The sequence below is a fragment of the Mirounga angustirostris genome, unplaced genomic scaffold (genome assembly GCF_029215605.1).
Source record: "Mirounga angustirostris isolate CCGP_5_RB_7025 unplaced genomic scaffold, mMirAng1.0.hap1 SCAF_11, whole genome shotgun sequence".
In the NCBI taxonomy this organism is placed as follows: domain Eukaryota; kingdom Metazoa; phylum Chordata; class Mammalia; order Carnivora; family Phocidae; genus Mirounga; species Mirounga angustirostris.
The window spans coordinates 15,493,437-15,520,794 of record NW_026991719.1 but is presented as its reverse complement, the minus strand read 5'-3'; the positions used below and the strand labels follow the sequence as shown (position 1 = coordinate 15,520,794).

At 47.4% G+C, this 27,358-nt stretch overlaps 2 protein-coding genes across 2 annotated transcripts in view; one reads left to right on the top strand and one right to left on the bottom strand.

The window, feature by feature from the left end:
- The window catches only part of MAP3K15 (mitogen-activated protein kinase kinase kinase 15), a 122,977-nt gene extending 110,760 nt beyond the window's left edge, over nt 1–12,217 (top strand). Inside the window, exons 19-29 of the mRNA XM_045875677.2 lie at nt 117–274; nt 3,133–3,316; nt 4,048–4,207; nt 4,710–4,863; nt 5,619–5,804; nt 6,439–6,544; nt 7,411–7,642; nt 9,295–9,407; nt 10,248–10,357; nt 10,440–10,516; nt 11,046–12,217. Coding sequence (XP_045731633.1) covers nt 117–274; nt 3,133–3,316; nt 4,048–4,207; nt 4,710–4,863; nt 5,619–5,804; nt 6,439–6,544; nt 7,411–7,642; nt 9,295–9,407; nt 10,248–10,357; nt 10,440–10,516; nt 11,046–11,145 — 1,580 coding nt within the window. The 3' untranslated portion in view covers nt 11,146–12,217. The remainder of the gene's footprint in view (nt 1–116; nt 275–3,132; nt 3,317–4,047; nt 4,208–4,709; nt 4,864–5,618; nt 5,805–6,438; nt 6,545–7,410; nt 7,643–9,294; nt 9,408–10,247; nt 10,358–10,439; nt 10,517–11,045) is intronic.
- PDHA1 (pyruvate dehydrogenase E1 subunit alpha 1) lies at nt 10,151–26,704 on the bottom strand. Its single transcript, XM_045875664.3, has 11 exons — nt 26,511–26,704; nt 21,174–21,233; nt 20,562–20,735; nt 19,681–19,807; nt 18,874–18,965; nt 17,667–17,759; nt 16,704–16,859; nt 16,451–16,522; nt 14,233–14,300; nt 12,735–12,843; nt 10,151–12,406 (listed from the first exon to the last, which is right to left on the bottom strand). Exons 1-11 carry the CDS (start codon nt 26,565–26,567, stop codon nt 12,242–12,244), a joined length of 1,173 nt encoding a protein of 390 aa, XP_045731620.1. The 5' UTR covers nt 26,568–26,704; the 3' UTR covers nt 10,151–12,241.
- Between the last annotated feature and the right edge of the window lie 654 nt (nt 26,705–27,358).

The window sequence follows — 27,358 nt, the reverse complement described above, 5'->3', positions numbered from 1 at the left end:
CATCTATCATCAGTGAGAGGGTTAAAGTTCACACACTTGTTTACTAATGGTCCACTTACATGTTTGAGCAATAGGGTGCCCACAATCTCTATTACTTTTTTTTTTCCCCCCCACAGGCACTCTGCAGTACATGGCACCTGAGATTATCGATCAGGGACCTCGCGGGTACGGTGCCCCGGCAGATATCTGGTCCCTGGGCTGCACCATTATCGAGATGGCCACCAGCAGGCCTCCGTTCCATGAGCTCGGCGAACCGCAGGCAGCAATGTTCAAAGTAAGACATGTTTGCTGATTGAAGTTGCTGGTGTTGGGGAAATAATAAGCCAAAAGGAAACCTCCTGCCACTCTGGAAACCTCTCCACGAAGGTAGAAGAGAAAACCATTTTATCACTGAATAAGCATTACATCAGAATGTGGTGCGGGTCACAGGCCATCCACCAAGTGATTGCAAAGACAGAAAGGACGTGTCCTTCTCTTGAGCTCAGCAGTACCGCCCTTTACTACCCGTGTTGTCAGAGGGAATGATGATTGGTCCTCCCGTGCGTGGACTGGAGAGCGCCACGGGTCACACTAGTGCGTCCAGGGGGCACCTGGTGATTGAGATGACCGTTTGCATTAACTAATTGGCTTTACCCAAAGGAAAAATAAACTTCTCCAATTTTGGGGGACCCCTGAGTGACTCAGTTGGTTAAGCGTCTGCCTTCGGCTCAGGTCATGGTCCCAGGGTCCTGGGATCGAGCCCCGCATCGGGCTCCCTGCTCGGCGGGAAGCCTGCTTCTCCCTCTCCCACTCCCCCTGTGTGCATGCACAGGTTCTCTCTCTCTCTCTCTCTCTGACAAAATCTTTGAAGAAAAAAAAAAGGAGGTAGTTTTGGAGCAAGACGTTACTTTAGTTAGGCTCTTCCCTACCCGCTGGAACTGGGAGGTGGGGACGTCTCCTCCTTGATGTTGACATTTCCAGGAGTTGGCCCCCAGGTCCTTGAGAAAGACATTCTTGCCAAGAGGTTTATTCACCTTTTAAAAAGATTCACATGCATCTCACAAAGATCAAGAACTTGGAATTACACGTTTTCTAAAGTAAGTGCTCTAAGAAAAGAGGGGGGTCTCCCCTTATTTCCATCAGGGAGGATGAAGCCTCTGATTTTGAATGTGTATCTGCCCTTACACTGGGCAAGGCTCAAGGCCACATGAGTCTGTGTCTTTGGAGGGCAGGTTTCTAACTGGGTTTTGAAGAGGTAGGACTTCGGATAGCAGACGGTGATTACTTTGTCATTCTAAAAGCCCTCCCAGAACTGGCAGGCACGGCACCCCATGTGTTGAGGCCCACTTAGGACTGACTGGCCACTATGGGCGGGGATTTTACCCCCCAGGTCTTCTTCCTTGGGAAGGGACATGTTTGCCACCCCAGGAGAAGCTGACGCCAGGACAGCCCCATGTGTCTCAGGTCGGGTCTGCGGCTTCTGGCTCTTTGTGCAGAGAAGTTAAAGAGAAGCTGTGGCGTTAAGAGTCCCTTGCCAGCCCCGGCCTTCCATGGAGCATTTGTGTTCGCCTCAAGGCTAAGAAGGAAGAGAGTGGGTTCACTGCTTATGGCCGGTGAGGTCCCAGCACACTGAAGCAGCCCGATGGAACAGGATCCAGAGGCCTTGCTTCCTGCTTCTCTGCCGGGTGTGCTGGCCCTCAGCCTGTCGGCCCGCATCTTTGCCGGACGCTCCCGCTCCCGCTCCCGCTCCCTCTCGGGCAGAAACAACTAAAAGGCACGAGTGCAGGTTTCTGCCAGCAAGCTGAGTGCAGGCCGCTCAGCAGACCGAGCACCCTGCGCTGCCGGAGCCGTGGCTGCTCCCCTCGGCCGGCCCCTGCAGAACCTTCTCAGGGCTTCCCACCCTCCCAGCCGCTGTCAGGCAGCTCCAACGCCAAGACCTCAAGTCAGCAAGTATCTTCTGGCACCAGTCTCAACAAGACCCTGAACACCAGGGCTAGGGGACAGCAATGACCTTCCCCATACTTAGTGTTGATCTGTGATGGAGCCAGGGGCGGTTTTTGAAGATCTTACCCGCAGCTTCATCACGGGCCTCGGGATGATAGATAGTAGCCTGTGCTGAGAAAAACATCAGGGCCTGAGCAGTGATGCTGTGAAGAGACACAGCGCCACGTGAAGGCCAAGGTGAGGGTGATGTGTCTACGAGCCGCAACCACCAGAAGCTGGAAGAGGTGAGGAAGGATCCGCTGGGGGTTTCGCAGGGAGTGTGGCCCTGTCAGCACCTTGATTTTAGACTTCCAGCCTCCAAAACTGTGAGAACATCAATTTCCATAGTTTGAAGGCACCGAGTTTGTGGTGCTTGGTGACAACCCCCCCCCCCCCCCCCGCCAGCAGACTAATGCAGGGACCCCTGGAGTAATAGCAAAGCACCTATAGAAAGAATGTATTGGCACGGTGCCAAGGTGCTGCCCACATTTGCTGTTTCCTAAGAGTCTGAAGGCAAGCCATTCCTTTCTTCTTGGGGTTCTTGTCCTGAATTTCTGTCTCGGGCCCCCTAGTGCCCTTCCCTCCCTGCCCCTTAGGTGAGGGGCGCCACTTGTCATGTGTCCTGCATTTCACATCTTAGGGGTTATATTCCATCCAGCGTTTAATGTTCTCAAAATCTAAAACTCGACTTAAAAGCTTGTATTTTATTGTGGTACGAATAGTTAACATGAGCTCTGCCCCCTTACAAACCTGAAAGCGCACACGACGGACCTGCTGAGTCTACGTACCGTGTGGTACGACAGAGCTCCACGGTGTATTCATCTTGTTGACCCGAAACCTTGCGCCCTGCGATGAGTAACTCTCTGCTCCCCCGCCTCCAATCCCAAACTCTGGAGCCTTCCTCCGTGGTGGGCTTGGGGCTCCAAGAGGACTAGAACAGAAGCCCCAAGACCTCTTGCGGCCTAGGCTCTGCAACTCCTCTGATAACACTTTTCCTGTGACCTACGGGGCAAAGCCAAGTCCCAGGAGGCCAGCCGGGCGAGCAGTTGAGGATCTCATCCACCGGCCCCTCAAAGGATGGCAGGGGTGGGAGCTTTGGATTGAAGGCTTGTACACCTGGGTGTGCCTGAGGCCTCACAGTCACATCGGTCACCTCTCCCTTAAATGCAGGTGGGGATGTTTAAGATCCACCCTGAGATTCCAGAAGCCCTTTCAACAGATGCCAGAGCCTTCATTTTATCCTGTTTTGAGCCTGCCCCCCACAAACGTGCCACCGCTGCTGAGCTGCTCAAAGAGGGTTTCTTAAGGCAGGTGAACAAGGGCAAGAAGAGCCGAATTGCTTTCAAGCCGGCAGGTGAGGTGTACCTGGACAGCTGGGGGGCCGCCCTGGGCGCGGTGATACCCGAGCTCCTCTGTCACTGGGAGAAGACGGAGCCTCCCGCATGGCGCCCGTTGCTGTGAGGAGTGGCAGGAATGGGTGTGGGGGTTGTCGGACCCCAGCCAAGGAATGGCCCTTGATTTCCTGACAGGCGCAGGGAGGCCCTCAGGTGACAGCGGTACACCCCCTTGTTAAAGTCTTTCCTTTATGATTGTGCCGAGGAGGGAGGCCAGAGGTGCCTTGGCTGGGGTTTTGGGTCTTCCCTGGCCTTTCCCCGTGTGCTGCTCCTGACCTTGATTAAGGGGCACATCTGGGGAGTTTGCCTGCAGCAGCTGTCCCACAGGCCACGGGAGCCAGGTGACCCCTTCTAAGGCATTGAGTCCTACCCAGCAATGACATAAAAATGGCCTCTGAAAACAAAGCCATTTGTTGTCCTGGTGTGGATGGAGTCAGAAGCCAGGACAGGGAGGCTCGGCGGCTTGCTCCCACTGCGGCTAGCTGTGTCAGCGTTTCCTGTGGGCTGCTTAGAAGCGCAGTCTCACGCCTCTCAGACTTGCTCAAGTGGAACCTGCGTTTCAGGGACCCCTGGGTGATGGATTGGGCTGCCCCGTTAGAGCAGCACAGACTTCGCAGGCCCCTGCGTGGGTCACCTGGCCTGAGGGGCGGGCTGAGACTCCCCTCCCTCCTCCCTGTCTGCCCCGACACAGAGAGTACCTGGGGCACCACCCTAGCCCTGCCCACGTCCGGGGAGGCCCTGGGCAGCAGCAGCAGTGAGCACGGCTCTGTCTCCCCAGACTCTGATGCCCAGCTGGATTCGTTCTTTGAGAGGGCCCGGGCACCCAAGCACCGGCTCAGCCACCTGCTCAGGTACGGCCCAACCCTTCCCTCCGCTGTGGGCCTGTGAGGGGGTACTGGCGTTCACCAGGGGCCAAATACCTCCCAGGTCAAAACCAGATGGCGGCCAAGGGCTTTTGCTTGCTTTCTGCGCCGTCAGTGGGCCAACGGTGCAGGGGAGGAAGGCAGCGGGCTGCATGTTCACTGCAGTCGCTTACCCCCCTCCCTCCTCCCTTCCTCCCCTCACTACCCCTTCTCTCCTATCCCCTCTGCCCCTCCTCCCATCGTCCCCTTAATTATCCCCTTATTCTCTCCCCCTTCCCCCCCACCCCACCTTTGTCCTCCCTCTCCCAACACTGGTGCTCCTGGGGTTAGAAAAAAACACTGTATCTCTCTTCCATCTGCCTGCCTCCTGCAGTTTCACCTTGAGGGTGGGGACTGCAGGGGGAGTCACCACTTAGCCCCTCCCCCGCGGCGTCCAAGCGTGGAGACTTTGTTCTGGGACGCACAAATTGTCGCATGTGTGTGTCTGCAGTGTTCCGGATGAGAGCGCAGCCTCGTCCCCAGAGGACAGGGACCCAGGCCTCTTCCTGCTGCGCAAGGACAGCGAGCGCCGCGCCATCCTGTACAAAATTCTCTGGGAGGAGCAGAACCAGGTGGCTTCCAACCTGCAGGAGTGCGTGGCCCAGGTAGGGCCAGGTCAGGGGTAGCTCCTCATCCCGCCCCCCCTCCCCCCGCCGCCTGGGGCCAGGTCCCAGAACAGGGGGCAGGACCCCGAGGCTCCTGCTACCCTGGGACGTTTGCGCAGTTACAGTAGTCACTGTAAGTATTTCCCAACGTCCTTCCCTCTTCCAACAAGACAAAAGAAAATACAAAGGAAAAAAAGACTCCCCTGAAGCCTGCATTTGCGGAGCACTGCGGTGAACCCAGGCATTGATGGAGCGGTGCTGCCCCCTGGTGGAAAACAAGCCAAATGCAGCGCGAAGCTCAAGGGCTCCCCGCCTTTGCCCTTCACTCATGTGAATCCCCCGTTTTGAAACCCCAGCTGCAGGACACACAAAGTTGCCCTCAGAAGCTGAGAGAGCAGCTGCTTTAGGGACAAAGGTTATGGATAAGAATATTTGCATTTACTTCTTTTGGAAGCGGGAAGTTCTTTTTAGGAAGAGGCCACTTGCCCTACTAGGCCTTCTAACAAGGCGGGGGGCAGGGGCGGCGGGGCAGTTACACGGGATTCAACAGGAGGGCAGAACCGTTCCCAGAGGGGTTTAGTTGTGTGGGGTGGGGGACAGGGAGGAGAGGGGCCCCCTAACAAAAGATCGGGAGGGAATTCCAGAAACAGACCCCTTCTCACCTGGGGTGTCCACATAATACTTGTCGAATTTCCCCTCCCTCTCTGACTCACTCAGTGAAAGTGATTTTGGTGGGGGGGCGGGGTGGTGATCAGAGTTCCGAAGACTTGCATCTCTCAGTCGGCCACATCAAGCAAATAATTGGGATCCTGAGGGACTTCATCCGCTCCCCGGAGCACAGAGTGATGGCATCCACGATATCAAAGCTAAAGGTGGACCTGGACTTTGACAGCTCGTCCATCAATCAGATTCATCTGGTACTGTTTGGATTTCAGGATGCTGTAAGTGTTCTGTCTGGCCCTAGAGAACGTGCTAGAAGGCAGGAAGCCCACTGAAGTGGCTCAAAGCCGGGACCATGGAGTTCAGTTACCATCTTCTCCCACAGTCCCTGTTTCTTCTAACCTGCTTACACGTAAATCCCTAGTTTCAGCAGTGGCTTGTAAACACAGAATATGCAAGTACTGGTGAACGGGCTGATGGTATTTGGCCCCTCAGAGCAGGAGTATGGGACTTAGAGGACCTGGGAGCAGGGGGCATCTGCCGGCTGAGGAGATACGGGGTTTACACTTACGTGTCTATGCAAACAGGTAAGAGTGGCTGCAGGCCTGCATCCTTGTCCAGTGCAGCTTTGTGTCCCATGGCCCCTGGCCTTTCATAGGTGCTCAGTAAACACCCCTTGAATAAACAATGGAGAGGCCCGGTGTGGGAGATCCAATCCCTGCCCGTCCCCTAGACCCAGGAGGACTCGGGGGCAGCTTGCAGGAAGACTCTGTCTGGAAGGAACAAGTCAGGTGGAAATGCAGAGCAGCGTGGTTGACATTTTCTTTCAGAGTAGAAGTCAACTAGAATGAGTTTAAGAACTCCTCTTTCTTAAAAGTACAGCGGACCAAAAATCTGGATTTTTGTGACTTGTAGGTAAATAAAATTTTGAGGAACCACTTAATTAGGCCTCACTGGATGTTTGCGATGGACAACATCATCCGTCGAGCGGTGCAGGCTGCAGTCACCATTCTCATCCCGGGTAAGTGCCGCCTGTTTGGTCAAGGTCAGGCTCAGGCTGTGGAAGAGATCGCAAGTATCCTCTGCGCTCAACAGTCGTTTTCTCTTTCCTATCTGGGCTATATACTTCCCTGCAATTCAGTAAATGCTAAGAACTTCGGGAGGGGTACTTATGTGCCCTCTTGGCATAACCAAGGAGCCGGCATAGAGACAAAGCTTGTGATCTGAGGGGGAGCACCGAGCCTGAGGGCCAGGATCCTGCAGCGCACCCTCTTACACACTCGGGACCGCTGACTGGAGGCTTGAGTTCAGTGGTTCCACCTCCTGTCAGACTCATCATGTGGTAGCTCTAGAAATCTTAGGCTTTTGTACTCTCATTTGTGAACTGTCAGAGCAGCTTAATCCCCAGGTTCACTCTCCTGTGGTGACTTCATCCTGGGGAGGGAGGCTCTGAGCAGCTTCTGTTGACAGTGCCGCTTGCTCTCTCAACTTCCTCCCTGTCGTGGCGGCTTGTGCCCAGGTGCAGCTTTCCCCCGGAGCTTGTTAGACCCCAGGATTTCATTATGTCCCACTCCAAGCAGGCATCTGTCTTTAGTGAAAAGAACCCAGGCCAGGTTGGAAGTTGGGTTGTACCTTTTTAAAACTGTCCTTGGCTGATTTAACATTCAGCCTCTGTTTCGTCATCTGTAACCTGGGGGTGATCACCTTTTCACTGCAGAGAACGGAGTAAAATAGTCTCCTCCCCATTTATAATGTCAGCAGCCCCAATAGAGCGTCCCGTCGGCTGGGCCGGCCGCCGAGCAGTCTCGTGTGCTGGCAGCGGACATCAGCGACACTACGCCCTGGCCTTGCCTAACCATGGTCCTTTCTTCTGCCACCCTTTGGCAGAGCTCCGCGCCCACTTTGAGCCTGCGTCAGAGTCCGACGGGGTGGATAAGGACACGGACAAGGTCGAAGAGGACTATCCCCCAGCAGACGGGCCCGGCCGTGAAGTGCACGTGGCGTTTGGAGGGAGCAGCCCCAGTCCCTCGGGTGCCCCCAGGGCCCAGCCCCAGCCCCAGCAGCTCCACCACCAGCACCTGAGCCTCGAGCTGGGCGAGCTCAGACAGGAGACCAACAGGTGGGCAGCGGTGGGACGGTGACTGGGGCCAGTAAGGGAATCCGTGGCCTTGCAGAATGTCCCTCCCAGGTCTCAGAAGAGTATCTTCACCAAGGCAGTAGGCGAGGGGGTGTCCTCAGCTTCACCTGGGGGAGAACGCCTCCCTTTCTTGTAGCGATCAGAGCGGTCTGGCGCCTGGCCACCAGCCACACAGCAGTTACCCATGCTAACGGCAGCAGCGTCTCAGGAGGTCTTCTGTCTTTTCACCCAGACGCGGCCCCTGGCGGGGCGTGTGGGTCCAACAGGCTCACCTGTGGGCAGCTGCAGCCTGTCCCCACATCAGTAGCCAAGCCAGGGGTTGGTTGGCACTTCATCTGACGGACATGCAGCCTATGACCCTGACCCTGGGTCAGTTTGCCCTCTCCTCTGGACTTGTCACGATTCCCCGGCTGGCGCTCACGCACTGCCTTCGCAACCAGGGCACCCTGGCATGGCTCTGAGGTCCCCCCCCAAGAGAGCTGGTCTGTTTAATTCACTTCCTGGCACATAGTAGGTGGTCTAAAATTGTTAAATGAGTAAATCGATTGTCATTTGCTCTGGGTAATCACATCATCAGTGGACTAAAAAAAAAAAATACCCCCCACAGGCAGAGCAAACTAGTTGGTACTGGTTCCAAAGGCTGCCTCGTTGCCCTCTGATCACTGCGGATGCCCATTAACACGTAACAGGGAGATACCGTGCCAGGTATAGGGACCATGGAAGAAACACTGTATACACACTGGCGATCTCTAAAGTAGGACATTAGGCAGATCTAATCATTTCTTTTTAGAGAGACCTAGTGTTGTTTTAAAGTTTTTGGGAGACCCGGAGTTTTAATTAAAAGGTAGTGGGGGCAAAATATTGAAAGCTTTTAAAATATGACAGATGTGGAAGTTGATAGTAATACTTAGCACTTCCTTAAAATATTTTCCAGTAGGGTTTATAATCACCAAATGTAGAAACTGTTCGCTCTGAGCTTCATGGGCACTGTCGATAGTCCCTCTGCTTCCCTGGGGTCTCGGGAGGAGGACTAACAGCCGGCACCGGCTGCAGATGGCTGACAGATATGTTGTTCTCCGTGGCCACCAGGCCCTAGCTCATGGGGACGCAGGAACTGCTGTCGTGCAGAGCGCGAGGACCGGGCGTCCTGCCCGGAGCCGTGGTGCCTGGGCGGACCTGCTCTGTCCAGCGCCTGCGAAGCATTTAGCACAGTCCTCAGTCCCATACACGTTCGCAGGTGTATTCCTCCTGCGGGAGGTCATCTTTCTGTTGGTGCTCTCCCGGCACGCGCTGGGCTGCCAGCTCCTTGGCTTCCTCCTGAGGAGGAAAGACCTTGAGAGCTCCTTTCAGCACCTTGATGTGACTCCGGGAGACAAGATGTCATCACCAGCTCCTCCTGGCTGAGTTTACTGATCACCCTCAGGTTATCTTCTGGTTCCTGATACATTTTGGACAAAATACACCCGTGTCTTTGTTTTCAAGGGGAGGAAACACAAGGGAGGGGCCCAGGCTGAAACCAGACTGTTGGGATTGTGTGATTTCCACACCCCCCACCCCCCCAATCTCTACGATTCAACCAATGTTTGAGTAGAACTGAATGGCTCTCTGAATAATGGCATTTTTTTTTTAACCAGACTTTTGGAACACCTAGTTCAGAAAGAAAGAGAGTATCAGAATCTTCTGCGGCAAACCCTAGAGCAGAAAACTCAAGAATTATATCATCTTCAGTTACAATTCAAATCTAATGGTAATTTTCCACTTGCTCTGACTTGTGTGTGAGACCACCTAAAATCTGGTTAATGTTCTAGTCAGCCTTGCCACAGTTGCAGTTACTCTCTAGTAAAGCAGTAAGTACTCCAGTATATTCTGGAATACTCCTCAGTAATAGAAAACCACTGATACATTAAAAAACGTGGATGAATCACAAATGCATTATGCTCAGTGAAGGCCGATTCAAAAGGCTACACACCATGAATCCCTCAATATGGAATACTGATGCAATACTCTGTTAAAGGCAAAACTCGGAGGGACAGAAAGCATCAGAATGGGGGGAGGGGATTGATTGTAAAAGGCTGCAAGAACTTCTGGGGGTGATGGACTGCTCATCAAAGTTCACAGCACTACATACCTAAAAAGGGTGACTGCAGAAATGAAACCTCAGTAAACCTAATTCATCTCGTGCCACTTACAAAACAGCTGCAGCCAGCCACCTCTTGGAAGGTGGGATGGCTAAGCGCTGACACAAAAATCTCAGTACTGAGTCCCATGTCCTCATTTGATTTCCAGTGCAGTTAAGGATGGGATTCCTTATAAAAGGCATTTTAAAGACTGGATAAGCATCTAAAGTGGTAGACCTAAAGCACATCAAATTCCCAAGTAACATTACCCTTACCTGTGGTCCCTTTAATCTCTGGACAGTGAATCCAGGAACTTCGGACTGTGGATTAGAGCAGCTCAGACAGGTTTAATTCATATCCTTTCAAATCACACTTACGTTGTAATAGTTTATTTCATCCAACCTGTTACTTTTGAAGAGTTTTACTGTTAAACATTAATATACAACAAAACAAATTTCTCATCATTGCAGATACTACAGAGAACCCAGCATCCCCTCCTGGGTCTCAGGGGCAAAAAACTGATCAAAAGCTCATAGACTGGTTACAACTGCAAGGAGCAGATGCAAGTACAATAGAAAAGGTAAATTTGTGACAAAAAACACACATTCCTATGTCATTATTACAAAGCAGCTTAGCTCTTCTGTATTTGATATTTGTTTCAGATTGTTGAAGAGGGCTATACCCTTTCTGATATTCTTAATGACATCACTAAGGAAGATCTAAGACACCTTAGACTACGGTAAGAATGGCTTCAAAACATTGTAATAGAAAAACATTGTAATAGAAAATGACTTTTTTCCTGTGATTGTGCTTCTAAATCAGTAGAAAACAAAGTGGTGGTCACTTTCCCCCTTCATTGAAATTAATTTTCTTATCTGTGGCTTAGTCAGAAAACCAGCTACCCAACACTTCCCCTCTAACTCTGGAGTTTTCTTCCAATAAAGTTGGGTACCAAAGGGACGAGAAACCTCAGAGCTCCCCACCGCCCCCCAGCAGTCCTCTGCCCTCCGGACTCTCTCCATCCCTTCTTTCCTCAGCCTGCCCTGCACACAGCCACCTGGCCCTCCTATACATGCCCTACTGGAGCCCAAATACAAGGGGACAGAGCTCTATTTAAGAACTGCATTTCGGCAGTCTAGACAAGTCTAGAATTATATACTGTAGCTTTTGACATAAGGGCTCCTAAAGAAGTTAAGTATTTAGTGGTGGCAGCTTTGAAATTCTCTTTTCTTACGATTCTTTAAAGAAGACTCTTGATTGTTTCCTAGCGGTGGTCTCCTCTGCAGGCTCTGGACAGCAGTCTCCCAATACCGAAGAAGGGCTCAGGGGTCCCCGGCCTCCCAAGATGAGGCTGAACCAGTCGGCTAGGCCAGGGGACAGAGGGAGCCAAGAGCGGACATCTTTGTTAAAACTTCTGTTAACACAAATTCCACTGAGTTGACACAAGGAAGACTGCATTATTTAAGAAACTGAAGTTTTAAAGAATTACTGAAATGGGATGGGTTTTGTTTTTTTTTAAACCTGTTACTTATCAACATGTTTTAAAGGTGAGTAGAACTTTATGTACTGTGAGAACAGTGACTGAACTCTGTAATTTTGACATCCCAGAATATTGTGGAATTCTTTAAAACGAATTTCAATGTTGCTTCAGTGGAAAACTCAGTACACCCGTGAAACAGGTGTTTGTTTGAAGTAACAGGGTGGGCTGGGCATCACTGTTTTAGACCATAGATTACTATAAACTGGCATTGTACTTAAAAAGATAAAATTGATAAGAATATGCCTTGTATTTAATGTTTGATATGAGTGTAAATATTAAGAAAATAGCTTTGTATTTAATGTATAAATGAAGAAAACTAAGTTATTTGGCCTTTGAAATGATTATGAAGTGGTCTTATTTAAAAATGGCATTGTTGGGGCACCCAGCTGGCTCAGTCAGTGGAGTGTGCGACTCTTGATCTCAGGATCATGAGTTCGAGCCCCACGTTGGGTGTAGAGATTACTTAAAATATTAAAAAAAATAAAAATGGAATTGTCCTTCTACCCCCTGCCTGGAGATAATACTGTGTTTTATTGAGAAATGACGGTCACTGTGAAGAGGCTTCAGCCCCCACGCTGATGAGGGTGTGCATGCGCCCTTGCAAGGGTCAAGGGAATGCTCACACTCCCCTCAAAGGTAGGAATGGCTTTTGATTTTAGCAAATACCAGCTACCCAACTTCTGGTTTTAGCAAATTGTTCAGTTATTAAAAGAAATAGACCATTTTGAGGAAATAATTTGAAATCTAAAATAATCTTCTATAATATTCACACTAAGTACTTAAGTGTGCAGTAACATCTTTTAATGCAACACTGTACAAAACACATGCACTTACTATCTTAGCCTACATTCTTTTTATGGGGTTTTCTTCCTTGAGTCCAACAGCCCACTGAAGGTGTAACCATCCATCACATGCGATCTCCTATTAACTGATGGACTTAAACTTGATCCACTGATTTGCACCCCGAACTTCAAAAGGCGGATCGCTGCTGTAAATGTGATAGCCTAGTTCTTCCAAAGGCGGTTCAGGATCAGCAGTGGCAAACTGGGCAGCATCCTCAATTTCTTTCCTCACTTCAACATCAATTTCCTAAAAATCAGATTACAGTTCAAGAGGTTTTTGAATAAACAGCAGCTTAGGATGCCAACATGTTGCCAGTATCGAGGACTAGAAGTACTGTTTTTGAAGAGGTGTTTAAATGGCAGTGATCACAGGAATATTTTGGTTTGGAGTACCAGTGATGAATACCTAAAGTCCATTTTTAGGAACACAGAACTGTGCTACTGGGTTGCAAGACTACGCAAACAGGACTGCTTCATAGTGTCCTAGGACACTACAATCCATCCTTTCCCACTGACCGAGGTAGCTCCCCCAGGAGCGGCAGCTCTCTGGGTGCAGAAACACCGGTTGAGCCTACCTTTAATTCTTCGACACTGGCCAGATTGCTGTTCACCATCCTATCCTTGAGAAGCATAATAGGGTCACTCTTACTTCTTACTTCCTGAATCTCTTCTCGTGTACGGTAACTAGAGGGAGGCAAACAAGTAGGTCAGAACAGTTTTCAGAGCTGTCGCTGGGGACATGGTGCCATTATCCTCTCAAAATACAAGAATGCTGCCTCTCACATTCTAGGATCTTTCATAGAAAACTCTGCCCTGGCAATTCCTCTGCCTTCTCAGGCATTCCAACAACAGAGGCCAAGCTTTGAGATTCAGATGTAGGCTATAAAGAAAGTGGTAGAGCCGCTTTGTGCCATTTTAGGTGGGTGGTGAGAACTGTAGACTGGAAGGTGGCGGAATGCCAAGCAGGAAGTAAGTTTAGGAGCCCAGAGAAGTGGGGCCAGCGAAAACTCGAACAGTAGGTTTTCCCCTTCCTGATCCTAGAATACAACTGACCCTTGAACAACGTGGGGCTTAAGAGCACCAACCCCCCAGAAACAGTTGAAAATCTGCCAATTTTGACTCCTGAAAAACAAGTCTTAATACAGCATATAATGCATGTAACATACAAAATATCTTTATTAACATAAGCCAGAAGTGTTACAGCCTGAGAAAATACAGAATAGTACTGTTTTATTGAAAAAGAAAATCCCCGTATAAAGTGGACCCAGGCCGTTCAAACCTGTGTCGTTCAAGGGTCAACTGTACATCCTTGTCCTACATCTCTGAAACCTGTTATCATTTCAAGTAACATAAACGGGACGGGAGGGCTCTACTGTTGTTCTGAAAACACCAAGTGTATTTTTCTGTGTAAGTTGCTCTTTGTAACATTTTCCCTTCAAACTCCAATTTACTCCCAGGCTTGTCAGGGCTGGCTTACTCTGACTAAATCTACTTTGGGATGGCAGCATTACATGCCCAAGTTACCAAGGGGACTAGTAAAACTATCTTCCTAGTATAACCTACCATGTTCTGACTGATCTATTTCAACATACTGGATGCCCCATGTTGCCGGGTGGCCTCACTCCATACCAGCCAGGTTTTCAAATTCCAACTCTATATTGGGGTAATGCCTACAAAAGCTACATGCCCCTAAATATATATACTCCACACCATCGACCTGGTTTATGAAACAATTTCTCTCTGCAATTTTTTTTAAAGCAACTTTTACCCCCAGCGTGAGACTTGAATTCACAAATCTCAGTCACATGCTCTACCCCGAGCCAGCCAGGTGCTCCATCTCTGCAATTTATTGCTGCTCATGCTAACATGAACATAGTACATATTATAAGGATTTTCAGAATGCTCCCAAGCAGAGAGTCAAATACCTACTCAACACCAACTAATTCACTGAATGAGGCCCACTGGTGTTTGGCTTCCAAAGCAAATGTCGAAATGCTTTGCTTTTTCATGTGAGTAGCACCATACAAAGCCCACCCACTTGGGACCCCACTATCTGATTTCCCAAGACCATACCTGACGCCAGGGTCGCTCATGCTGTGTCCATGGTAACGGTAAGTCTGTAGCTCCATCAGTATGGGCCCCTAAAACAGAACCCAGTGGAGACTGAGACAATGGGCACAGCATATCCTTTCAGAGTCAAAGATGTTCTCATCAGATTCTAAGTTGGCTGAGTTGTCAAGAATTTCCTATTAGCTAAAACCTATGTATTCCAGGGCGCCTGGGTGGCTCAGTTGGTTAAGCGACTGCCTTCGGCTCAAGTCATGATCCTGGAGTCCCTGGATCGAGTCCGTCATCGGGCTCCCTGCTCAGCAGGGAGTCTGCTTCTCCCTTTGACCCTCCCCCCTCTCATGTGTTCTCTTCTCATTCTCTCTCTCAAATAAATAAATAAAACCTTTAAAAAAAAAAAAAAACCTATGTATTCCATGTTTCATCCTTCTCATTTAGAATCAAAAAGACATTCAACATGTTATAGAGCCCACTGATCTTAAATATTTCATCAGCATTGCCTTTGATAAATAATAATCCTATAAAACAGCTGAGATTTAATGCAGAAAAACCTATTCGAAAGCAGGTATGACACCAAGGGAGGGGGTGGTTTTTATCTTCAGAGTCAATAAAGCTAGCTTCCCCCCCCAGTTCACAGATGAAATGATCTACAAGCATTTGGATCCTTTTAAAAAGCTAGAGAAAAGAAGTACTACAAAATCTCACAGAGTAAGCTTAAACGCAAACCTGTAGGTGTGCTGGAAAGTGCAGAAGGGCGGGCAGGTCAATCTCTACCTCACCCCCACTTCATGCAGTTTCAGAGGGGCTGACACCCCATCCTCCCGCGCAGGTCTGGCTAGCATGTGACGAAGATGGTGGTCACTGACAACATCTGAGGAGTAGCCCTGTGACTCTGCTGGCCAGCCCAACCACCTCCAAGACAGCTTCTTCCTGCTACACTAGCCCCCTTCCAGAAGACAACTTTGAACACTGAGGCTCTGGAGAGGGGAGATCTAAGACCCCTGGACAGTTTGGTGCAGTAGTTGAGGGACGGGAGAGGCCCGGCTCTCAGTCCAAGCACCTGGGATCCAATCTGGGCTGTCCTGTACAGTAGCTATGTACCCTTAACCGCTCTGTGCCTTAGGTTACTGTTTTACAGGTGAGGGACCTAACTCCAGGGTTGTGCTGATTAACACAGAAGTGCTTACTGCACCGCCTGACTGGCACACGTCAACCCCTCACTAAGTGTCACCTATTTTTCTGTTCTATGCCATCCAGGAGCTACTGGAAAACACAGTGGGTTGGGCTAAGGGGGTTTCTAGACTCTCCCCTAATTCCAAAATCAGGCTGTGAAAGTCAACACATACTATAAACCAGCGATCCTGTTTCCATGTAAGTTTGTACCTTGCATGTTCTTCCAGGAACTGGGGAAGAGGGGAATGATACCGCCCACACCTGGACCTCTAGTCTTGGGAGTCCCAGTGTAGACTGCTGAGCTCACTGCCACCTCAGCCATACTCGATTTCATTCCTCTTTCCTCACATGCAGCCCCTCTCCATCTCCCTCCCTGCTCCACCCCCATTCCCCACTTGTATCACTGCTAGCCGAATCCTACTGCACAGGGGATGTCATGGAAAGGTAAACCCTAGGGACATGCTTTCTGGGCTGTGAACACCAACTGAGAGAGAACACCATCCTTTCTACTAGCTCTGATGGCACCTAAGCCAACCTCACTGTTCCCTCTCCCTCTACTACTCTACCCGAAAGGTCAAGATTCTCAGGACTGAAACAGCAAGACTAAGATGACACACTTTAACCATAACACTTAACTTATGGAAGACAAGCTTACACTGAACACCTATTATCCAAGCAAAGTTCTGTGCTAAGCATTGTGGGGGTCGCCCATCTGCTCACTCAAGGGGCTTACGATTAATGGGGAGGAGGGGTGGAGATTGGAGGCACATAATCAATCAAACCACAAGGCAAAATGCTGAAGGGAGAGCTCAAAGGAAAGATTCACCCCAAATGGGGGCAACGTGGGATGTTTCCCAAGAGGTGAGCTACCAAGACCAGGGAATTTACAAAGGGACCCGATTCACTGGACTCTTCTTCTACCTTATACACCCCTCCTCAATTACCAGCCACCCCTGAAGAGCTACAGTAGACACATGGGAGGCATTCTTTTAACGTTAAGATAAATGTCAATAGATTATCTCTAGCCCAGAGGCCTAGAAAAAAGTCTTACCTTTCCAGATCTACAGTAAGCAGCTGCAAACCTTGTTGCCTCCCGGACACACAAGATATCCATTCCATCCACCTGTTCGTACACAGAAAAGGGCAGAGCATAAATCAAACTGCGTCAAACCATTTTAATGTTACAGGACCCGTTCGTGCGCTAAGAACAGAGAACTCTTCCATTTGTCTGAGATGGTCAAGGACCCACACAGAGGCATCAAACTGCAAAGGGGTAGCCCCAGCCTCATGCCAGGTGTCCTCACCCTCAGCCCAGGAATGAAGTCGCCTCTCTTGTAGTAATCAGTGCTGGCCGCTGCTCTCTCAACAGACGTTCCCATTCCATAGCGGTTATTCTCACAGATGAAAATACACGGCAATTTCCACAAAGCTGCCATGTTGTAAGCTTCAAATATCTGACCCTGGAAGTGTGTATAAAAAGTTCAAGTGGTATTATTTGGCTATTTTTCTCTAGATTTCTTCATCGTCCCCAAAAGCTGCTGCTCTCCCGGGCACGAAAGCTTTCAAAAAACATGAAAAGCTTCACCTTCCACAACGGAGCTTTTAAGGCAAAGGAGTGTGTATGTTGGGGGGTGGGGGAGGAAAAAACGACAAGCATCATCTCTTTTTGCAACCAAAGAAAGTGACAAACCAAAAACCACTCGTTTCAGTGGGGCCAAGGCAGTGGTATATAATACATTAGGAAAAGATCAACATGTAAAACTTTGTGGCTACCTACTTTAATGCTTTACTGTAAATGCTATCGGGCCCACTGGATAACCAGAGTGAGCCAATGTCTGAGAATCAGCATCCAGAGCAGGGCCTCAAGAGTGATGTCCATGGACTGGTGAGGACTCCGAGCATGACAGGAAAAGTACAGGAAGAGCCAGGCTCAGAAACCATGAGAGGAGTCTGCACATTACAGGACTGATAGTGTAAGAACTAGTTTGCCCTGGGTTAAGAAGTAAAAAGGTCCTTCACCCCCAGAGTGTTTGTGAAGCGCTGAGGCAGAGGCGAGCTCTTCCACAGGAGGGCCTGTATGAAGCACTCGTGCCACACGCCACAAAGTAAACCTGTAATGTGGCCGTAAAACCAAATTCCAGCCTGCCCCGAATGGCTACTTCAACTACCAGGCAACAGATGACTTCTCTACAAATGGAACTATGACTATTCAACACTTTGGAAATAAAACTGCAAAGGTTATTTAAAGTCAAGAGACACATACTCACCTGATTGGCAGCACCATCACCATATAAAGTCAAACAGACCTCATCCTTTCCGTTATACTTACAGGCCAGAGCAATCCCTGCTCCCAGGGGCACCTGACAGTGAGGACAACCAAGAAAGAACCACAGAAATCCATGAGGGGAGATAATATTAATGCTCTGAATTTTAAGTCCTGGCCAGAATTTAAGACAGAAATTACACTATCACTACAAACTCCCTACCATGCCCCTACCCCCAATATTATAATCAAATTGGTAAAGCAACATGAATAATTCTTCTATTTCAACCATTAAACAGTAACACTTCTATAAAGATTCAACTACTCAAGAGCCAAAACATGAAACCTAGGTGTTTTTTTTAACATACAGCAGCATCACATTACAAAGTAAGCCAAACAATCTAGTTATAATTTTATGCCATTCTTCATTTTTCCTTTCAAAATTTTTTTTTTTTAACTCTAGTTAGTTAACATATAGCGTAATACTGGTTTCAGGAGGAGAATTTAGTGATTCATCACTTACATATCACACCAGGCTGTTACTTCATTATTCACTAACTGATGAGAACAAAGAGAACTATATAACCACAAAAGCTCGAATGATTTCTAATGTGGCCCCTATGATCCTGATCACCTGCCTTTCCTCCTCAGATACGTACATCCACAGTCTACAGCAGGGAGAGGAAGGGCTAAGTGGATGTCACAAAGCAATTAATGTACTTAAACAAAAAGGTGAAGGTATAAGCTGCTGCTGGGGGCTCTTGCTTACTTATAAAACATAACAAAACCTAAAAGGAAGAATTTTAAATCATTGTCCAAATCTAACTATTCACTGATCAAATGGTAGGCTAGGAAGCAATAGGTCTTTTAAAGTACACCAAGCCGGGGCGCCTGGGTGGCTCAGTCGTTAAGCGTCTGCCTTCGGCTCAGGTCATGGGATCCCAGGGTCCTGGGATCGAGCCCCGCCTTGGGCTCCCTGCTCAGCGGGAAGCCTGCTTCTCCCTCTCCCACTCCCCCTGTGTTCCCTCTCTCACTGTGTCTCTCTCTGTCAAATAAATTAATAAAACCTTTAAAAAATAATAATAATAAAGTACAAGCCCCCAAAGTACTAAAATATTTCAGAGGGAAGTTCTCCGGGGTATGAAATGTTAAGATATGGTCCAGGGCCAAATCTAGGAAAGCATGCAATCCTCATCCTCAGCGTGGATCACCTGAGCTCCAACGATGCCATTGCCCCCATAGAAGTTCTTGGCATACATATGCATTGATCCACCTTTTCCCTTAGCACAGCCTCCTCTTCGTCCTACAAATGGCAGCATGTGCACATACACATCAAAAACCAAATATACAAAAGAAAACCACACCCCAAGTGTTTACTTAGAGGCTCAACCACTAGAACTCACAGGCTAATTCAATTCTATAAGCACCCTTCCCTCTATGCAAATACATATTCCACCCGTATCTCCTGGTCCTTTAAATGAAGGTTAATCCAGTCCCATGTCCTTGAACTTTCCAGCTCTCTAGCCACTGAGTTTCCTTTAGATGTTAGCATCATGGTACCCTGGACATTTTTTTTTGGCCAGTTACAAACATCTTCCAATTTCTCCTACACTGGTACGCTGAACAGTTCAAGAGTCAAGGGGGACAAAGGGAATATTAAAGATTCCTAGAATTTAAATTGCATACTATGAAATGCTCCTACTCTCAATTTACTTTCTATGATTGCTAATTTCTACTGGCGTGCTTGAGTGACAAACAGTATTCTGATTTTACGAAGCTAACATTTTTAAACTTTCACCTGAAGGGCCAGATGACCTCAAAAATGGTCAGTTTACTCAAAAGCACAACAGAGGTACCAAAGCACCAAAAGGGAGAGAGAAAGAGCCAGGCTCAGAAACCATGAGAGGTTTTTTTTTTAATACTCAAAAAGGTTTTAATATTAAGTTGTAACAGCATCTTACTATGAAAAATCTGCACTTATTTCACTAATTTCCCCTTTTTGAAAATCAATAGCAAACCTGTAAGCTCTGCAAGAATTTCTCGGACAGAAAGTCCACGAGTAAAGGTAAAGCCATGAGCCCGATAGGCTGTGATAAGATGGTCTGTGGGATTTATGCCGGCCTCCAGGCCCACACAACAAGCTTCCTACATTAAAGGAAGAAGCAGTAATGAGTCAATACAATACATATTTCTAGATAAAATTCCCAGCCTATTATGAAAATTTGGCCTAGTAGAACTCTCAATAACCACAAGAGGAGCTCTATTTTTCATTGGAAACAGAACAGAGGGCAAAGTTCAAGCCAGAATCTACAAACTGGAAATTCACAGATGTAGTTTCAAGCCAGTACAGTGATTTGGAAAAAAAAATCCTGAACTAGATGTCAACATTAATACTGGGAGAATTTCATAGGAAAATAGACACTTCTGTTTTCTCTTGAGGAACCAAAAAGAGGAAGCATTAACCTCAAATTTCCAAATGGCACCAACTGGCTGGAACCAAGTGATGGTGTCCCCCGGTGGGCCGGGCCTGCCGAATCTAGTCCACTACCAGTCCCACCTTCTTCACTAATTTATTCCACCCAGCCGGTCCCCACAGGCATTTGAATTTGTAACCCTTGGCCTAAACCCACAAAACAAAACACAAAGTGAAAACCCTTTTGCCCACAAGTATAAGCACTACAGGTGATCACAAAGCCATCAAGGCGCAGGACACCAGCAACGGGAAGTGTGCGTGACTTCCTTAGCATGAGCTTTGTAGCAGGCCTCAGCATGCTCGTCTTTATTCTGACAGGCCGGCCTCGAATTCTTTAGACGCCTAAGGTGGGGTAAAAACCAATAACTACAAACCATACTTAAATTCCTACATCTAACATGGTTTTATTACAAAACCACCACTCACCTGACCATCACACAAGTGACAGAAACCACGAATAATTTTCTGTTTATACAGCTGATCTGCCTTTAACTCCATCCGGCGAACAGTCTGCATCATCCTATAGTACCTGAGCCCGTCCTCCCTGGTGAGCACTGTGGTGACAGGAGGGCCCTCTTCTAGCCGATGAAGATCGCATTTCTGAAATGGAATCAGACAGTTAACTTCCAGTTACTACAATATAAACGCTGACAACCCACTGTAAGATCTGTTATCTTATTGCAATATTATTTAACTTGAAAACCAGCAGAGGAGCACATAAGAGATGCCACATATTGCTTCTGACTCCTTAAATCATAAAGCTCACTGTGCAAGAGGATCGAGTTTTAGAGGAAAGAAATCTAAGATGACTTTCACCAAAAATCCATGGAAGTCAAATGAGTTATAGGTTGAAAGACAAACTTTCAAAGAAACGTTGTAAGAAACTTTTTAAAGATTTTATTTATTTGAGAGCAAGCGAGTGAGCACAAGCAGGAGGAGCAGGAAAAGGAGCAGCAGACTCCCCACTGAGCAGGGAGCCTGATGCAGGGCTTGTGTACCTGTGGAAAAATTACTAACACAAAGCAAAACACTTCTTACCTTAATTTCAAATGTAGCATCATTTGCAAAATTACGGGAGGCCACGAGCACTCTGCTTGCCTTGAAAGACCAAAATATACAAATATATCAGTACTTTTTATTGTCAGTATTTTTGAAAGTCATTATTATTATTAATCACTTATCAGGATGCTGTCCTGGAATTTTCATAAGCCCCAACATATTCACGGGTGTATCCTCCATCCTCTTTACTGTGTTGGGATCTTGCCTTCAAAATGAATCCATGCTCTGGCCAATGAAACATGATCATACCCACTTCTGAAGGGTAACAGCAGAAAGAGAAAGGAGACAAAAATCAAACCCATCCACGTGGCCATTCTGTTTCCAAAGAAATTACAGTGAAAATAGAATGAAGTTAATGGCCAAACTGAAGAGACTAGATAACCTGTGGGCTTTATTTCTGCTATCTGCAGTCATAACCAGACATTGAACAAGCCAAAGCTTTACTTTCATTATTATTCACATAAAACTATGATCCAATTCCTATTTCAGGCCAACCACTATTCTATGAAATGGCTCCATAAGAAACATATTTTAAACTACTAGAAGTATGAGATACAAGCCTCAGAAGGGAGAAATGTTCTCTGCAACCAGCGTTCCCTTCTTGCTGTTTGGGCAGCTGTTACTGCTTGGGTGGCAAAAAGTGGGGGAAATGTTTCCTTTCCACTTTTTCGATTGAACATACCTGCTCACAACGGAAGTACTCTATGTGATGGCTAAGGTCCAGATTAGACCACAAAGATTTACCAATTACTATTACTGTATTATTTTAGCCACATTCTGCCACGTTTTCAAACACTGATATGTAAATTGACATGACTTCTTTTCATGGAGACTTGAAGCATATTCTTCAGATCCCACAAAAAGTACTTTTGATGTATTCCTACAGTGTATTATTACCTTACCGTCCAACTTCTAGCACTGGACTTGATCCTGGTGAGAAGGGTTAAAGTTGACCTGCTAAGCGCCCCTCCAAGTGTACAAAAACCTATTATCTACTTCTCTTCATCCATCAGCATACCATTATCTGATAAAGCCAACAAGACAATGACCTTGCTGTAGGAAAAATGCTTAAAGACTAGAAATAAATGCTTAAGTTAGAGGCAGAGGGAATCCATTAGTATACCTAAGAATATGTGAAGAAAACTGAGGAATTTGGAAAGAAGTAAAGCTAAGCAGGGTGAGGTGACAAACTAAAGGCGATGTTTGGCAATCATGAAACAGACCAGTTATTTTTGCCAGTTAACAAATTACATTGTGGGGCCAGAAATTTTTCTTGTAATGCAAAATAAATGTCCAGATACAGCTACAAAAACTGTAGTTTTCAGAAATATTTAAAACTAGAGACCTTGTTGGGGTGCCTGGGTGGCTCAGTCGTTAGGCGTCTGCCTTCGGCTCAGGTCGTGATCCCAGGGTCCAGGGATCGAGCCCCGCATCGGGCTCCAGCCCCGCATCGGGCTCCCTGCTCGGCGGGAAGCCTGATTCTCCCTCTCCCACTCCCCCTGCTGTGTTCCCTCTCTTGCTCTCTGTCAAATAAATAAAATCTTTAAAAAAAAAAAAAAAAAAGGCGATTCCTTCTCCCTCTGCCCCTCCCCCTGATCACATGTGCGCTCTCTCCCTCTCAAATAAATCAATCTTTAAAACAAAAAAACAAAAAATGAGACCTTGTTGAAACACTAAAATCCTACACCTGAAACTAATATTACACTGTGTCAACTAATTGGAATTCAAGTAAAAACTTAGTAAATAAAACTAGAGACCAAACCAGCTAGTAACCAACCATAACCGAGAAGAGGTAAATTTCTTTCTCCATCTTAAAGTTGAAACCAAGAATGACGGACAATTCTATATAATATAGAGCAGGAAGGCAAGGTCAAAGACTACGACTGCCGGAAAGCTACTCATATCCTTTCTCCCTGTTTCATCATTATCCATCTCAAAAATAAGAGGAATCACTCATATAATGGGTAAAAGGAGCTGAGTTAAGAAGCTAAAAGTCCTATCAGAAGTATGAGTATATCATAATTTATAACTGTTAAGGCTGTTGAAAAAATTACCTTTCATTTTCTCTGGAGAGCCCTAAAAAGCTTCTCTGTTAAATAGGATTCCTCTTTGAGAGACCATGGACGAACCCACTCACATTTTGAAAAATAAAAACTTTTACGTTCCTAAATACATGGGAACCATTCAAGTCAAAGAGGGAAAATAGCTCAAAAATTCCAAATTCTACCAGTGTAAATTAAAAATCTTCCCTATTACTTAAAAAGCCAAAAGTATACTGGTAGTGAAATTCTCAAAGGATCATAACGGAAATACAAACAATAACAATTTTAAACGCAATTTCATCTGTGAAATAACTGAAAACACTCAACCTCATTCAAAGATGAAATCACAGGTACTTAAGCAACTTAAGTTACACTGGGCCTTCTGCTTTCATTTTAGAAACTGTCATTTTGTAGGAGGTGCATCCAATTTCTAAAGGTTTTGGTGGGATGGCTGAAGGGTGGCAAACCAAGGGAGAAAAGAGGGAGACAATGTCCCAAGTCTTCTACCTAGGCCGGCCCCTAGTAACCCGAGAAGTAAACACTATAAATTACAGCAACATTTTCCCTTAGGTTCTCGAAGATATTAAATACTACACCTACTTTATACAATGAGTTTGTTAAAAGACAAATTCCTTAAACCTATTTGTATCACCTATGCTTAGAAAGTGGTTGTTTGTCTTGATGGTATTAACATCTGATGTGCTTACTTAATTTTTTTTTTTTTTTAAAGATTTTATTTATTTGAGACAGAGAGAATGAGAGACAGAGAGCATGAGAGGGAGGAGGGTCAGAGGGAGAAGCAGACTCCCCGCTGAGCAGGGAGCCCGATGCGAGACTCGATCCTGGGACTACAGGATCATGACCCGAGCCAAAGGCAGTCGCCCAACCAACTGAGCCACCCAGGCGCCCTGCTTACTTAATTTTTAAAGACACTTTTGCAAATCAAAGTGTCAAGCCCACAATCACTGGGAACCTGGCAAGCAATGGAGTATGAAACTTGTCCAGTTCCTGACAGTTTCAAGTGTGTTTTCCTTTATCTGACAATGATCTTTTTTTAGCATTAAGAAGTACAGGTTCAAAAAAGAAAGTACAGGTCTCTGATGATTCTAAAACAAACACTTTGAACACTCTAGCCAGTGTTAACCCAACTGAAACCTGATAAATAAGCACACTAGACCCAAGAGCCTAAAGTGCGCTGAGCACTCTGGGGACATCTCATCAATAATTACAGGTTATGGAAACACTGATTACCTGATTTGCTCTGTTACAAGGACAGGGAGATATTAAACAGGGTTTCAGCCCACAGACACACATAATCTACAGTTAATACATAATTCTTCAAAATATTTTTGTATGTCTTACTATAATTAATGCCACATATGCAAGCAACAGGAAAAATAAGCAAAATAGCCAAAAAAGAGGGCCGGCTCAAAGTAAGGAGCACTAGCTCTTTCACTGTCTCTAATTCTTATTTTTAAAAAAGTAATTAAATAAATGTTATACACAGGAATCCATTTCCGTTGTAATAATCTTTTCTCTCAGTAACAATTTTTGACTAAATGAAGTTATATTCCACTCTGGTTTTATCCAGCTAACAAATTACTGTAACTCAAAATTCATTTCTATTTGATTTGGGCGGTATTATGTCATTTTTGAAGAGGCCACAGTTTTATTGAGATGAAGTGCAATTTGCATTCCATGCCAACGCATTGCTGAAAGAATGGAAAACACAAGCAGGAGTATTCTGGGCAGCCGAGCAAATGAGCCTCATATTAAGTAATGACTTCTCTCTGTTCCTAGGGACACAGAGGTGACAGTAATTTGAAAATGTACACAGCAGTTTTCTTACTGCAGAACACCACCAATTCTATCAAAGGTTTTCTTTTCTACTGCAGGCCTTTAAATTTAACATGATACAGAACTAAGACCCTCATATAAAGTTGAAAACATGTTTCCATTACTTACATTCAACTAAAAAGCGAAGATGTGGAGATTAAATAGCCTAGTGCCCGGCACACATTAAGAGCTCAAGAAATGTTGGATATATCATGTGATATACAGAAATAAAACGGAAACGGGCTTATCCTTCAGGTGGATCTAATTGCAATTAAATGCTAGTAACTGATGAACCAAATTGTTTTGTAATTACTTCAAAAAGATTCCCAGAAGAGTATACTTCCTTTCAATGATCTCTGCCCATACTAGGCAGAACGGCCCCCAAATACTGGGAGTTACTAGAACTTGTACTGCAAGTCAAGCCTGGCTGCAGTTGTACCCAGTAATACTACCTCCCCACACTTAGAGGTCAAAATGCTTGAAGGCCTTAGGCACATCTACAAGCTGGAGCCATCAATAGTGCTAACCTCTAACCCCACCCTCCCAAGCACCACTGCTGTTTTCTTCAGCTACTTTTACCCTAAGCGTGTGTGTTTAAGGGGGAGGGCGGTTTCCTCTGGGTTCTGTTTGACTGCTCTTGAAGTGACCGCCAAGAAAAACTCAACGTTGAGGGAAGGGGGGGTAGTTTCTGGGGAGCATGACCCGGACTTAACCCTACAGAGCTGGGTGCAGGTGTTCCACAAATGTATACCCAACTGGGCACTGAAATAACATTTAACATACGTGTTAAAAGGTTAACATACGTGTCACGCACTTAAGCTTCACAACCCCACGGGGTGAATACTCGTATTATCTCCTCTTTAGAGAGAAGGAAACCGAGCACGGGAGATTTAAAACAAAAACAAAAACTTGCCCAAGGTCTAGTAAATGGTGAGGCAGGTGTTTGAACCGGACCAGTCTCCGGATTTCACGCTTTTAAACAGAGTACATGGCCTCTCAGTCAAGATGAATGAAATCAGAAAGATTTAAACTGAATGGGCAGGATCAACTGGAGACTCGGGGATGCCCAAGGCCCCCTCTTCTCTCCGCAGTAAAAGAACGGGCACTTCTGGAGCACACCTACTTTCGCCGGCGCCGGGAGCCGCGGCTAACCTCCCCCCGAACCTTGTAGAGCTCCCCTCCCCCCAGTCGCTGCCGAAGGGCCCGGCAGCCGCTCGTCCCGGGGCCGGGCGCGGAGTGCCAGGAGCGAAGGCAAAACAAAAGACCCGCGGCTCTCGGGACGCTCCGCAGCGCCCTCGGCGGCGCCACTCCGCGCGCCCCCAGACTCGGGCCGTCCTCTCGCGTCCTCTCGCGTCCTCCAGGATCGGGCCCCGCCTTGGCCCCGGGCCCCGCCTCGGCCCCGCTCGCGCCCTACCCCGGGCCGCCCACGCTGCCTCACCGGCTTCTGGGCGACGCCCGACAACACGCGAGACACAGCGGCGAGCATTTTCCTCATGGATTGTCGGCAGTGGCGGCGACGGCAGCGACTCCCAAAGACTCCAGCAGCGCGGCCCAGGAATCTCCAAGTCTCCTTCAGGCGCCCGGAGGGGACGCCACGCCTTAACCGCAGCACGATGCGAGGCAACGGAAAGACGTCATGCGCCGCGCCGGGCCGCAGGCCAACCAGGCGGGCTCCTAGGGTGTGCCCCGCCCACCAAAAAGGCCCGCGACCGCTCATTGGGTGTCGGCGCCAGAGATGGCGGGGGCTGGAGGCTCCTTCCGTCACCACGCCACGGAAGGGTGAGGATGCCGGGCGTTGGGTGCGTCGGCCTGGGAAAGTGGAGCCCCGCCTCCAGGGCCCCGCGGGAAAATAGCCTTTTCCTTAGGTTTAGCAGCTCCGACGAGGCGTGCACGATCGTGCAGGTCACCTACCGTGCGCCCAGTCCTGCCGGTGCTGCACTTTTGCAGCCTTCGCTCAGTACACGGGATAATGAAGATTTACGGCATGGTCGGAGCCAAAAGCCTGGCACTCCGCTCTGGAACATCTGGTTTCTTTAAATGGTTCTGCTAACTTGTCTTAAAGAGATCATGTAACAGTTGTAAAATGCTGTCCTGTCTACTTGAGCTACGATCTAAAAATCGGTTCCCCAGGTAAATATTGAGAGATCAATGGAAAAAGCTTCTAGCTCTAGTTATTGGTTCACAAGCTCAACGTGAGTTAACAACAGCATAACACATCTGATAATAAAAACATACACAGGGGCGCCTGGATGGCTCAGTCGTTAAGCGTCTGCCTTGGGCTCAGGT